Source organism: Lethenteron reissneri, chromosome 4, assembly GCF_015708825.2.
Source record: "Lethenteron reissneri isolate LAM-NWPU_2019-01 chromosome 4, ASM1570882v1, whole genome shotgun sequence".
In the NCBI taxonomy this organism is placed as follows: domain Eukaryota; kingdom Metazoa; phylum Chordata; class Hyperoartia; order Petromyzontiformes; family Petromyzontidae; genus Lethenteron; species Lethenteron reissneri.
In genome coordinates this window covers 10,959,889-10,975,356 of record NC_083782.1, presented here as the reverse complement: position 1 = coordinate 10,975,356, position 15,468 = coordinate 10,959,889, and the positions used below count along the sequence as shown (strand labels likewise).

The 15,468-nt window shown below is 45.7% G+C and overlaps 1 protein-coding gene across 1 annotated transcript in view; it reads left to right on the top strand.

The window, feature by feature from the left end:
- Window positions 1-2,535: 2,535 nt before the first annotated feature.
- Window positions 2,536-15,468, top strand: part of LOC133350548 (transitional endoplasmic reticulum ATPase) — a 71,484-nt gene continuing 58,551 nt past the window's right edge. Inside the window, exon 1 of the mRNA XM_061564990.1 lies at window positions 2,536-2,691. Within this exon, the coding sequence (XP_061420974.1) occupies window positions 2,678-2,691 (14 nt within the window). The 5' untranslated portion in view covers window positions 2,536-2,677. The remainder of the gene's footprint in view (window positions 2,692-15,468) is intronic.

The window sequence follows — 15,468 nt, the reverse complement described above, 5'->3', positions numbered from 1 at the left end:
TAGTTATTTTCCATCAGCTGTTTGGCTCTTCAGCAGCACAATTAGAGGTGGTGAATAATACAAGGTGCTTCAAAATTATTTTACACTTCCGTACAACTATCGTTTTTAATGGAAAAATAACGGATAATACACTGTAACATAACAAATCTATGTTAATATATCTAAAAATTCAGTCTCCACTCGTTTGCCATCATTGTCAACGCATGCCTGGAATCTTCTCCAGGTGGTCTCCAGAGCCCGGAGGAGCATTTCTTGTGGTATTGTTGCAAAATTCTCAGAAGTGTGAAGATTTTTTTTAAGCACCCTGTATTTTCTCCAAATATTTGCAATAAAAAAAAATCCAATTGAAATCGGAGACATCGTGTTGACTATTCAGGTTAGCAAATGGGCTTGGACATGACCCGAGGGGTGTCCTTTGGGTACGGTGAGTGACCGCCCGGTGTTCAGAGTTTGGAGCCGTCGGGGTCCCCCACAGCGTGGGATTTGCCCCAGGCCCCGTACCCCACTATGGACGGCCCTGGACATCACTGTATTTAGACTGCGGGAGAAATCCGATGAGCTATGAAGCTCTTTTTCATAGATGTCAAGTATGGGCGGGTCAGCAAGTTACAACAGCAAACACTACAAAACACGGCACACAACACAAAATGAGTGCAATAGAGAAAATGGTAAGCAAGTTACGCAATATCAATAAATGATACATCATAGAAGCCATTTATGGAGATTGGATAAGGCAGCAAAAACTAAACAGTCCCAGACCACAGCAAGAGAACACCCAGCGTCGCGAGACGGGATGAAGGCCACAATGGTCGAGGTTGGTTTCAGAATGAGAGCCAAAGGTGGAAATACAACCACAGGCCGTCCACCGCAATGATGGGGCGATTAAGATCAGTTCATGGGCAGGCGACAGCCCAGTGTCTTCGTGTCGGCAGTGACAGCTGGCAACGGCTTGGGGAAGCCTTAATCATGCCCAAGAGCATGCTATATGGTACAACCTTGTTTTGACAAATCCGCCCACCCCCACCTTAATACATAATAGACCAATGTTTTGTTCAATACTATTTTAAATGTAATCTGATTTAAGTAGTTTCTTAAGCTTTGAGACATTTAATTGCCAGTGACTGTCTCATCAGCAGCCATGGTCAATCTACTGCTGAATTAATGTTTCCCGAAGCCTTCACCATCTCTCGCAGTCCAACAACGCCACGACCCATCTCACACAAAAACCCATCAACACATTCGTCAACTTTCCATTTAAAGCTTTCGTGACTGCAGGGATTCATCTTCTTGGTTCTTTCGGTGACTTGCGTGACTTTGCATTCGTCAACACCGGTGCGTGGCCTCAAACCGAAACAAATATACACCAACGACGTTTCGGGCAATGCCCCTTCTCCATAGCACACACATATAAAGGCCAGAGAAGATATGTGTTTGGAGACTGCACTTTACACTCAACCCACTGAGCTTTTTAGCTCTTTTTCAGAAGCGACCCGGTCACAGATGATAGCTCAACGCAGTGGCGTATCATGTGGAAATGTACAGCGGCCAAATACTCTCAACACGATTCTAAGTGGAGAGACAACCCGGAGGACCCGGGGAGAAATCCACGCGACCACGTGGAGAGAGAAACTCGCGACCACGGGGAGAGAGAAACTCGCGACCACGGGGAGAGAGAAACTCGCGACCACGGGGAGAGAGAAACTCGCGACCACGGGGAGAGAGAAACTCGCGACCACGTGGAGAGAAAAACTCGCGACCACGTGGAGAGAGAAACTCGCGACCACGTGGAGAGAGAAACTCGCGACCACGTGGAGAGAGAAACTCGCGACCACGGGGAGAGAGAAACTCGCGACCACGGGGGGAGAGAAACTCGCAAACTCCACATACACATCAGCGGCAGCAGGCGTCACAGGGTCGGAGCCCACGACCTCCCGTATACCTGGCGAGGTAGTCAACATTTCGCCACCGTGGCGCTCCACCAACAGGGGGGGGGATTACATAAAAGATAGTTCTACGATGATCTCATCGCGTTGTCTGATCTCCTCGCTCCATCTCCGCCCTCGGCTGCCATTTCGTGAGTCTCGTCCATCGGCCATTTTCTCGCTCGCGGCCGTGACGTCGCCTGGCCGCCGCGTATGCACCACCCAGCAGCGGATAGACCACGGCCGGTCCTGCCATTGATCACGCGCGTAGAATCGATTCGTTATTGATTATAGGAGATGTGGTGGATCGCATCAGCTTAGATTCGCGAATCGATTCTTTGTAGTTTTGAATCGTTATACAACAATCGTTGGCTCTATCTCCGTCGTTGCGTAATGACGTCAGGGCCAACGTGACGACGTCACGACCGCGCGCGGGTGCCGAGGCGTGACCCGCCTCGACTTTGCGTCGTGACGTCACGCCGCGACGTGCACGTGCTGTGCCACGCGACGTCGTGACGTCACGCCCGCTCGCCCAAGCAATTCCCGGCCGTACGCCGTGACGTCACGGCCCGACGCGGAGACGTAAGGACCCGCGTCTGACGCAGTTGGGCGCGGCGCGTCGTTACGTCACACCTCTCGGTGACGTCATCGCGCTTCCCGCCCTCCGCCATCGCCGCCGTCGTCGAGCCTCTGGCAGACGGAGCTCGATTCGTGCGATCCACTTCTTAATCACTCGACGTCTCTTCGTGCTCGTCATGGCCTCGGCAGAGTAAGTGTCTCTCTTTCTATCGGGGTTCTAAGTAAATAGCAACATCGCGCGCTGTCGTTTTTTTTTTAAAATTGCGGGGCCCCGGTTTCGTTGTTGAGGCGAGGCAACGGGACGAGGGCCCCCTGCGAGGCCTGCGCTCGCCTGGACGTGGTCAGGCCCAGGGCGCGAACCCGGGGCCTTGCGCGGGCCGCGAAGCCTCCCTCCATCCCTCCATCCCTCCCCGTGGTCTCCCCGCGCATGTCTCGTGTCTTGCTCGTTTACGATTTCCTCTTCGACTCTCGTCGTTTTTCTGATAATTTCCGTCGTGTTTTAATCCGCGCCGCCCGTATATTTGCACCAAATACCTGAGCTGCCGACTCGTTGGGCCGCGCGAGTTTTGCCTCGTCATGAGAATTCAGGACCGGGAACCCCCCAGGGAACTGGGAACCCCCCAGGATCGTAAACCCAAGAGGTTTAGGAGCCACAATCCCCGGGGCGAGACCCCGTGGCCCCGTCCCTGAGGCCCCGTGATTTGGGACCCGGTATCCAGATAAATCCCGTTGACCCGGGTCCCCCACTTGTAGGCCCAGGTTTCAAAGCGAGAGCGCGAACCCCAGACACCCATGGAGAGCCCAAGACCCCTCGAGTATCCCCTTTAATAAGAGTCCAAGAGCTAACCTGGGAGCTGTCACCCCTCCCGCCCGGGGTTTAGAGGTCCTCGTTTTATTCGAGTGCAAATGGCGGAAATGGCCGCGCTTTTTGCTCGAACAATAAGTGGAGACGCAGTACTGATCACCGGTTGTCTGTTTAACCGTCGATCGTTCACCTATCTCTTTGTATATACCATATGTATATTACAGGTTATATGGGCATGAATTTAAGATTGAAGCTGTGAAAATAATGTAAACATGGATCAATGTTCCCGTGAATTCTAGTGAAATTGAATGGGTTCTGTTATTAGTCTTGCAGTACTGGAGTTGTAATTGATCTCTGTCCAGCTACATGCAGAGGGATCTTTATAACAAAGCCAGAACACATTCGGATGAAAATCTATTTCACGTGTGACTTGGGGTGCATACACTACAGTATTAAATACTCATCACAGTCGTGTTCTAAACGAGTGAGTCCATTTCACTTCATACGGGGAAGTTCTGCCATAAGAGGCCCTCTTGGGCTTTGTCTGTAATTTGAGTTTTTTTCCTCGTTTTCCGGATACTCTTGGTCCACGTAGGCAATGCCTGTGTGCCTCTGACCGCCTCCGCAACATTGTTTCTTCCTTGGTTAGCATGTATTGTGTTGTGTGTGCATGCGCGTATAGTACGGTGAGCGTAATTGCGTAGTAAAGTACCTCGAAAAAGTGAAGCATTGTCATATGGAAACTGCGCGGGTTAATGGATTTTTGTGATGGTGATGGTGGTGTCTGGTGCTTTCCAGTGCACTTGATGCGTTCCTTGGACCCAATATAACTGGTTTTATAGTTTCATTACCAGTTCTGCCTGTACGGGTTTAATCTATGGGGACTCGAATGATGTGCTCGTATTTCAGAACATTTCCATAAGGATTTTTTGTTTTGTAAATCTTTATAATTGTTAATATTGTATCTCAGTGGATTTGGATTTCCATACATTAAAGTGCCTGTGAAAACTGTCCAACATATGGAAAAGGGATTGATTCTGATTTGTCATTTAATAAGCTCAACCTTGGAAGTGGTGCATTAGAAGCTATTTTTTGCATTGTGTGTTTTGAGTATTCGTAAGCGTCAAAAACTTGTTTGGAATATTTGTTTTATAATTCGTATTTAGTTTAATATAGTAAGATTACTTTGGCTTTGGTTTTTCACCAATAAAGATTAATTGTTACCATTGTCCTTTATCTAAACCATTGAAGACAATTGGTTTGTGGCTTTTTGTTTGACAACTGCTGTTAATGGTATATATCGGAACCAATGTGTCTGAAACATTGCATTTATGAGAAACATTTGACACACAATTAAATCTTTACAAACAGCACCACGTGCCCCGGGGTAGCTTCTCTGTTTGTCATTTAATATTGTATAGTTCAATTACCGGGCACTAATGTAATGTCAGTGTTGAGTGATATCCAAATCGGTTTGTGGCCTACCCTTCACCAACCCGCATTGACCAGCGTGATGTGGTGAAGTATGGTCAAAAAACCTCCACGACCAACACGTCGTGGGGAGGCCTTAATTCAGTTCATGACTGATTAACTATTTTTTTATAGTCGGTTACTTCCTAGATGCATCGTTCCTTTGTATACCAGAGTAAATTTGTAATAATGGGTGATGTTCATGTAATGTTGCAATTGATGAACGTGTTGCAGAAACAATGTTGGCTTTTCTCAATACTGACCCTTTCCTTACAAGCCTCAATTTGATTTGACAGCATGACCTGCACGCCCAGCAACGAGTCCCATACGCCGGGCCGCGTTAAACATTCCAAATGTTGGGATTACTTTACAATGATGGAGGGAAGAAAGCAAGTGCAGTGCAAGACCTGTCTGCTGACGCTCACCTATCACAAGTCTACCACCATGATGAACAAACACCTGAACAGAAAGCATCCCAACATGTTGTCGCTGGAGGACAGCCATCGCGACACTACCGATGTCCGGTAAGAAAGCACTCATGCACTCACGAGTTCATTATCTTTGATCGTGCGCGTTTTGATACTGCCAACCTCTCTGATGACGCACCTGCCAGGGCTCGGGTTTTAGATCGTGTTTTAAAGTGGTCACCACTTGCATAATCAAATTAGGCCTCATGCATTGTTAAATTGTGTTTATTTAATTAAAACCTAGGCATTCAATTCGCAATTCTAATGACTTGAAGTTTAAAACCTGGCTTTAGGCCAACTGAGGCCATCCTCTTGTTGTGAAGTTAACAGTAGTTGTCCTGTCATGAGATTAACCTCTACCATGGGGAATGTAGAATTAATGCGTGGCTTGGGGTTATCAACTGAGATGAGTGGCCCCCGCCATTTGACTTTTTCACTTTTTGTATTTCTGCTACAACATTTTTCAAAGGTGCTTATTTTTCAGCCATTCTATAACTTTAGCTGGACAGTAACTGTCATTTTAGAGGTTACTGCATTGTTGATCTACTTTTCGGATTTCATGCAGCAGTTTTATCACACTAAATTTGCCTGTAGATCGGAAGTGCAGAATGAGTAACTGTCTTGCCCGCTCTTAATTTCAGGATCAAAAAGGAGATTAAGCTGACCATCCCTAAGGTCCGAAGACGTCGCTGTGCCCAAGACCGGGCCCGGTCCATCACAGGCCTCCTGCTGCAGGTTATCGTGAAGGACCTCCGTCCACTGGATCTCGTGAATGGGGTGGCTTTCAGGGAGTTTCTTTCATTCTTGGAGCCCGGCTACTCGGTCCCCTCCGTGGTCTACTTTGAAAAGATGCTGGAAGAGAAGTATAGCGAGGTGAAGCAGCAGTGCATTGCCGAGCTCAAGAAGGCGTCAGGCTTGTCGCTGAGCTGCGACGTGTGGAACAGCGCTGCAGTTGACGCCTACATGTCCGTTTCGGTGCATTTCATCGACGAGGACTGGCAGCTGCGAAACTTCCTTCTGGAGAGCACCAACGTGCTGGAGAGCCACACACCCATTGTGATCCGCCAGTGGATTGAGGATGCGCTGCAGCGCTTCGAGGTGGAGCCCGCCAAGATCGTGTCGATGGTGCACGACACCGGCGAGAACATGTCAGCCGCTGCCAGGCTGCTGGAGGAGGCGTACAGCTGGAAGCCCGTGCAATGCGCTGCCCACAGCCTGCAGCTCATCGTCAAGGACCACGGCATCTCCAAGCTGCCGGCGCTGGACCGCGCGGTCGACGTAGCACGCCAGCTGGTGGAGTACTTCCGCAAGAGCGAGTTTGCTCTGAGCCAGCTGAGCGTGCGTGAGAAGGAGTACAACATCATCGAGTGCCCGCTGGTGGTGGACACGCCCTCACGCTGGAACACCACCTTCGACATGATTGACCGGCTGCTGGAGCTGCGCGTGCCCATCGCGGCCGTGCTGGGTGACATGGCAGTAATGCCGTCATGGCCGAGCGCGCCCATGGAACTGGTGATGCCCCAGCAGTGGGACATGCTCATGGAGCTGAAGACGCTGCTGGAGCCATTTGTGCACGCCACGGCCTTTCTGGGCTCTGAGACGCACGTGTCCGCCTCCACCGTTCCCGTCCTGGTCAAGGGGCTGATCCGCGCGCTGGAGGCCGTGCACTACACGTTGGATGGCGTCGAGGTGGTGGACTCGCCCCACATCCAGCAGCTGAAAGAGCGCGTCAAGTGGCAGCTGGAGGAGCGCTGGAAGTTCCCGACGGCACCCCATGTCGACTTCTTACTGTACGCCGCGGCGCTTGACCCGCGCTTCCGCGGCCTCAAGTTCCTCTCGGGGCCGGACGCGGATGCCGTCAGAAGCCACGTCCTCGCCAAGGCCATTGACTTCAACCGCCAGGATCCGTCCGCCAACCGGGATCCGTCGGTCGTCAAGCCCACCATCATCCACGTGTCAGGCCTCGACCAGCTGTTCGCCGGATTCTCAGATTTCGCCGACGACATGGAGGTGGCGGTGGTGGGATCCAGCGACATCGAAGCGATCGTGTACAAGGAGGCGGAGCAGTACTTCAACGAGAAACAGACGCCGCGCGGGGTGAACCCACTCGTGTGGTGGCGAGACAACCAGAGCCGCCTGCCCTACCTCAGCCGTGTGGCAAAGCAAGTGCTTTGCCTGCCGGCTACGTCTTCACCGGCCGACAAGATTTTCTCGACCGCCGGACTGGACTTCATGCGACTGTGCACAAGCTTGCACCCCTCGCACCTCAACATGGTCATTTATCTGAACCGGAACATGAGGGAGTGCTCTGGACAGGACTGATGCGGTCGCTTGCATGCAGTAGAACCTCCAAACAGTGTGTGCTTTGTTTTTTTTTTGTTTGACTTCCAGAGCATTGTGTTTGTGTAAATAGTGAGTTGGCAAAGGGTTTTTAAGTTTATACCGAGTTTCCTGAATGTATGTTTCGGGGGCCGGTACGGTAGCTGCAGAGTGGAGAGCAGTTAAATATACGCAGCTCAACAATATTTTTATATTTTAGTTTTTTTTAGGCCTGTGTAGCTTCCAAAGAAGGCATAATTATTATGTAGATGTCTGAATACCAGTTCACTAATTGTGAATTGTGGCTTCTTCTAATACACTGGGCATTTGAATTGCATTTACTGACACATAACATCTGGGTTGCTTTGTGTTGACCTTTTAAACGGGCTGATCATAATTAAGGTTATGATGACTCAAAAACACAGCATTGCAATTTAATTAGCATAAGTACTTTCATCCAAAGTGTGGCAACTTAAATTTGCTTCTGTTAATAGGAAACCGCTAATTCCACCCTGAAACAATGTAAAATTGTCTCTTAGATTGAGCACCAATATTTCCGCTTTTAACCTTCTCCATTACGCTGGTGCCCACTGATATAATATCCGCATGGTTCCCAGACGGCGCTGCGCACCATGCCGTGACTTGTAGTGCCAACTCCCAGCTTGCATACCATGTGTTGTGTAGTAAAAGGTAAGATTGTCACACTTCAGCGATGTCACGAGAAAGCTCTAAATAGTATTGGAAAGTTGCACGATCACAACGTTAAATTCCATTCGTAAAGTTGCTGGACATCTCATAATACACGGCCTAGTTATATATAATTTTAATATGTATAGCCTTAAAATAAATAATATGGTTTGGCAACTCTAATTGTAGAAAGATTCAAGTTGGATTTGTTAAGTGGAAAACATTACAAAATATTTCTGCATTCCCTGCCAAGTACACTTTTTGTATTGAACAATTTTTATTACAAAAAAGATCTCAAACCTCTTGTGAATTTTAATTGCTAAGGCTGATCTTATTACCGCATGATTATGTTTTCACGAATATGGTCCATTTCCTCTTACATTGAATGAGTTTGCTTGCGCAACTAGCTGGCTTCTCGGAAGCAACCTAGAAGCTAAAAGCCAGCAAGGGTAATTAGGCTCGTTAACAATAAATAGCGACGTAAAGATGGCATTTAAGAAAGCAACAAAAATTTGCATTCACATGCCAAACTACTTTGTAGCAGAGGTCGCAAACGGGTTTTGATTCCTTACCCGTACCTGGCCGCACCAGGGTCGCAAACGGGTACCAGTACCCGGCCCTACCCGTACGCGGCCGGGTACAGGTAGGGTACGGGTATTGGGTACCTGATTGCGACCTCTGGGATGAAGCCATGTTGCAGACGCGGGTGGATTGATTCTAGCAACGTGAATTGTGAGAAGAGACAAGACGTTCAGAAATGAGTGACAAACGGTTACTCACCAGTGACTCACGGCCTACCCGTACCCGGCCGCACCAGGGTCGAAGACAAACTTCTAAATGCAAATTGAGTAAGGATTATGTACCTGATATAGTTATTGTAATGAACAATAGCTCTGAAATGCAGAAAAATGTTGAAAAGCTTAACTAGGGCTCCAAGCCAGGACTGATAAATGTGCAAAACATAAGTACAACTGGAAAACAGTGGAATATTAGCATGATAGGTAACATACACTTTAAGTAATAAAGTTTGGGGCAGGACACGTCACTTAGGATGATGATCAATGGTCTAAAGTAATGGAACGATGACCTCTGCAGAGATGGAGTTATAAAATTGGCTTGTGTGCGGTTAAATAATTGTGAAATCTCGGGACCCTTTGAGATGACGACGGAATGGGTACATCCAGAAGTGGCTTGATCATGGCTGATGATGATATGTAAATAATCCAGCCAGGTGATGCTCTAGTTAGAGGCCTCAACTATTGTTAGGTAATAAACATTATGGCCAAATTCATGGTCGTAACAGCCTGATTAATCATCCGGAATCTGTAAAATAACTGCTGGGGGTATCATGAATAGACTCGCCCCCACTATCAGATGTACCCACTGCGCCACGCTCGCTGCGGCTGGAAGACGATATTAATTCTAATTGTTAGATTTTTATTGTTGACGAGCTGTGAGAATGGGCTATGCCTGTGCTTTCTCTGGTCTTGCACACGGCCACCATTTAGCTTTGGATTTTGCCCTATGGAACATGGCAAGTGGAAGCCACTTTATTCCAGGTAGTCACTTGAGAGCTTGTCCACTGGCCAGAGTGTGAGTTTTGTACATTATTTGTCATTTTGAGGTTCTACTATACTCATGTCCGTTGGTAAAAACAAAATACTGCCATCTGCTTTATTTTGAACTTTAAAGTTGCTATAATTTGAAGCTTTATGAATAAATTTCATATCTAGTATTACTAATGTAGCGGTAGGATTTTTAGGTACTAAACGTATTCAAGTGGCTAAGGAACTGTGCATGGTTGTAGTTTATATACTTTGCTTTCCATTTCGCTTTATAATTTTGTCTAATAAAATAGAAAAAAATGTCACGTGTCCTAACATTAAGCACACAATGTAGAGCACGTTGGTTTGTAAGAAAAGCGTACGTCTGTGGCAGGAGGATTAGTAGCACTGAGGTTAACCATGTTTTTCTCTCGACCAACTTGGAAGGTTGTGGATGGATAAGGTTTCCCACTCGGCTTTTGCAATCATTCTACCCTGGGTATAAATCACTTATCTTGTGTGGTTCTTGATCTATCTGTTTTTGTCTTGTGATAGACACGGACAGGCCTGAGTGTAATGATGACCAAAGTCACAATTGTTACGTCAACGAAGACAAATGTTGCTGTCTTGCAGATTTGCGGTGGCTGCAGGTGATCTCGCCTCTGTTCTTAGCATTCTTGGTCAGAATGTTGAGTCACAGAGATGGATTCTTTTGGCCTCGTGTTCCATGGTTTTCTTTGTTCTGTCCGAGTTGTTGGCGAGCCACCATACATTTCACACCCTTGTGTGCTTCTCGAGTTTTTATAAAGAAAGTGCGTTACTCGCAATTGGAGATCACGCCTTTGTTGAAGTGGATCAAATTGGCCCATCAGCTCTCCAGGGGCAGGTTAAATTGACTACTACTTTGCGTAATTTCAGAAGTGATCGGAATATTTGTTCTGTATGTATGTTAAACTTTTTTCGCACCGTATGTAGCCAACCATGCTAATCGGAGGTGTGGGTTATGGGATTGTTTAATTTCCATCTGCCTCCATTGCCACCGATGGTAATGAACACCTCATCCTTCCCTCCATGAAGTGGGCAGACACCTTAACTATTTTAAACGTCTATCTGTGTTTTTAGTTTCTATCGTGAAGCGAAACATTAAGATGTTCAGTTCCTGATAAAGCTGTCAGCTTGCGATGCTAAACAGACATCCATTTCAAACGACACGTGGCACCCCCTGAAAACATTGGAGAGTGATGCAGCATATTTGCCAGAACCTACACTGTAGTATTACTCTGACGTAAACCGTACGAAGTGCAATGTGCAGAGGTTGGAGTTCAACTGCAACAGCGGCAAAATCCAGCAGAGGGAAGAGAGAGACGGAGCAATGGCAAGGTGTGGTGGTGGTTGCCCTGACAACAATAAGAGAAGCAATTTTAAGAATTTACATTGGAAATTCTAAGAAACACTTTGGGACTGACTGCACTGATACTCTTGGAATGGCATGGGCTGGTAGGGGGTGTAGTTGGTATTCGAGATGTGTGGTGTGTGTGCTTCGTGTGATGTTGGTAATCGATGGATGTATTGATCACCGGCAAGAGTCACCCACTTGCAATTTGGAGCATTTGATTTCTTGAGATCGATGCGCGTGTTTTTTTTTTCTCCACCCACCGAAATTCATAGTGGGCAGCTGCTTGAGTTTGACCAGGTTTGTTTTAAGTTGCATTTACGTATGTGCACATTTCACATTAAATGGCGTGATTTTTATTCTAGCGTGTGTCATCAAGAAATTACACTGAAAAACATAGCTTTTTATATTGAAGATATGTACATGTGTCATGGGTTCTTCAACATTAACTTGAAGTGTTGTAAATGAAAACATCTTTCAGAGTTAGGTTGTGACACCACTGTATTGATGTTTTAGAATACGGGAGTGAGGCGGCTGTGACGTCAGTTTTTCTCATTACTGACCCATACAACCCAAACTATAGACCATACTGCTGCCCTGAGGGAGTGCCGCGCTCTCTCCACTGCTGTGGTTGTTGGGGGGCGCCCCCCAACAACCTAGTAGACCATATAGTAAGCCACTGTAGTCTATGCTCCCCCAATGGAGGAAGAGAAACTACTCCACTCCCCTGAAATCCTCTTGTGGATAGCAGACCTCGACATTTAGCTCCTGAGCATATTGCCATATGCAAGACTAGTAGAGTCGTGTTCTCACCGTGATTCTCATTTTCTGTATTTCCAATAATGATGCTGCAAACTTTATGGATGCAAGATACAAGGGCCACATGTATATATTTGCAAGATAAAAGCTGTTTTCGTTTTGGTTCCATCTTAAATGATCAAAGGCAAATTAAATCTTTCTTGGAATTACCCAATTGAGGCCAACGATTTTCTGCCAGCCAGTACACCATTATTGTTGTAATATATATCAGGAGTGTATATGGTGACATAGGTCAGGGACCATGATTAATGCCTTTTGATGGTGATGAACGTTGAGGCTAAGCACACCATGGATATCTGGTCAAAGAAAGAAGAAACTCATGGTGAGGTTGCTGTGGCAATACAATAGCTGTGATGGCCTCTTGACCTTGACATAACCTTGCATTGAGCGTTAAAGTAAAGTGACTTAATGGCACATTGGTGGTAGTGGTGAGAGTTTAATACAATTGTGCAGCAGCAACCTGTAAACTACTTTTCCAAATTAGTATTGTTTAAACTTTTAGTTCATATTTCAAATGTATATTAAGCAAACTTGCTTTTTTACAGTATCCTCTGGATGTATTGTGCCTGTTTGTAAGTGTCATTGTGCAAGCGTACTTATGAATGTCCCATTGCGTGTCCTTGTATCTGAATTTGTGTGTTCATGTTTCTCAGTGGGTGAGTACCACCTGCTTGTGTCAGTTTGTGTACTTGTCCAAACAGTCGAAGGCTATACGAGGGATCTTTGTCTTTTGTTGTGTCAACATCAGAGAAAAATGCCGCCAGAGGTGTGATGTTGGCCAGTACAACCTGCCCTGTGTGCCGTGCTGGCCTTAAGTGCTCACTCACAGCACTTTGGCCCAACATTCTATGCAGGCCATACAGGGAGCTTTGTTAATTTTGTGGGTGTATTTGGAGTGCATGGGAGTGTCGGTCCTTGTGTTGGTGTTGATGTTTGTGTGCGTGCCTGAGCGAGTACCCACACTTCCTCGTTCTGTATGCAAGGCTCGTGCAGATTACAAGTTGCCAATGTTTCCTCATCCTGCCGACCCTCTCACATTTTTGCGGGGAGAAAAAAAATCTATGGCGCAATAACAGCAACGGCAGTTTTACAGTGTGCTGTACCGGTTTTTTGTAAAACAAAATCTTAGCCCCTTCCATAAACTCAAAAGCTTTGTGCACGAACACGTGGGATTTTTGATTATCACAACTGATCTGTTGCTCCATATATTTAGCACTCAAAGCTTTGTAACATTGTTTTTTTTTATCTTTGTGATTTGGTAGTTTGGAAATTATTGGAATGAGTCCGTTTTTCGCGAGTATTGATACCAATAAAGCTACCAATTTATCATCGGTTTAATGTCAAGTAAATTAATGAAACTGAAGTTCACTGAATGTTCAACTTGAATTTTGTACATCATATCACAGTTCAACTCCCTTCTATTAAACTCCAACAACCAATTTTCTTCTAGGATAAATGTGGAAATGAGTCGCTTCTCGGTAGGTTTTCTGCGATGCGGTGAAACTAAGATTCATCGTTCGACATTCTGTGATAATCGTAACCTGTCTTGCAAAATATACCCTGAATTACAACGTGAATACAATTCACAGTTATTTTAAATATTCTATTCCTGCCGACATAGGAATTAACAAACAGAATTTAAGTTATAAATAAATAGCTATTTATCCATAAATAATGATTTTTAGAATGTTTGTTTGTGTAGCAATTAACAGCATGGCTTTTTAATGACTTCTTACATTTGGTTGTCATTAACAGTTGTGTAAAACTGGCAGCATGTTTCTTACAGACAGTAAAGGTTCTAAGACCCCTGGCAGCCTCAATTGAGTGAACTGTCGTTGCGGACGTTTTATATCTTAATTCGTACAAGAAGTGCAGAAATACAATTGCAAAGTTATTCGAAACGTGCGATAATTGCGATCGTGAATTTCGATATCGTATCGCAGCAACCCTACTTCTAGGTGACTCCCCTTATCCACAGATAAGTACGGATAATAGGACGAGTTTTGCACTTCTGGGAGACAGCTGGCAGATGACTTGCCAATGGACAAGCGTAGATAAGGGTTCAGCTCTATTTTCCAATGAACCAATGAACGTGTGCTTGTGGGCCATGTAACATGTATATATCTGTACGTTCAACTTTCGCATCGTACGTAGCCAACCATGCTATTCGGAGGTACGGGGGAATGACAACTAAATGGAAGTATTGGGACGTTAGGACTTCAGACCCCAAGTCATGTAAACATGTTTCTTATCATTTTGATCTCATTAATTTTTATTTTCTACAGTTCTCGTCTCTCATCTCTCACTAGTCTATCTCTTCATTTTGGCGAGCCACGTCTCTTTGTGGGCCACTGCTGGAGCCTCCGTGGCCACAAATATGGCCCTTGGGGTGGGGGGGTGGTGTCAGTCTCAGAACCATTAGATAACAAAAATGCTGCTACTTTCTGGATACTTGGCTTGTCTGTGGATAATAAGAATTGGTTTGTGAATGGGGATATCTGCAGCTCGATCCTGGGGCAATGATCAATCGGAAGAGCGGATAATAGGGCAAAATGATTTTTACTATATAGTCAAACTATGAATTGTACCAACATTGTTATTCAGTTTAGGGGACCCATTATGCATGTTGCAACACTCGTTAAAAATAAAAAATAAAAATTTCTGTGAGTTAATTACAGGACTAAGCATTAAATACTCTTTGGTTCTTTTGGTAAAGTCACGTAGAAAATCAAATAATAGAATATGACGTTTCGGTTGCAACACAAGCAACCATCATCAGGTAAGAATGAATGATAAAAAACACACTGAAACAACACAGGCAGACACATGCAGAGAGAGACGCAATGACACCGAGTGGGACACCAAGGAAACGGACACGGAAACAATATCGGCAGACAACATCCACTTATTTGTCCTCTGCAGTCCTCGCTCTGCCCCGGCCCCTCCCCCCTCTCTCTATTTAAGGCAGAGTCGTTGTCCTTCTGTATGTCTTTGTGTGTGTGTCTCTCTCCGCATGTGTCTGCTTGTGTTTCCGTGTCTGTTTTATCATTCATTCTTACCTGATGATGGTTGCTTGTGTTGCAACCGAAACGTATTCTTTTATTTGATTTTATTTTCTATGTGACTTTACCGAAAGAACCAAAGAATATGAATTTCTGCAGTCCCGAAAGCTTCAAATTTAGTTTAAACATTAAATCTCGACTTAAAGCTTTCGTGACTGCAGGAATTCATATTCTTTGGGTCTTTCGGTAAAGTCACGTAGATAGGTTCAAAGAAAATATAAAAACTACGACGTTTCGATCGCAACACAAGCATTCGTCATCAGGAAGAGGGGGTTAGCTTCTAAAGGTAAACTGCTTAGAAAGGTTTGAAATGGGTGTCGCGATCGAAACGTCATAGTTTTTTTCGTTATTTTCTTTGAACCTATCTACGTGACTACCGAAAGACCCAAAGAATAGGACTA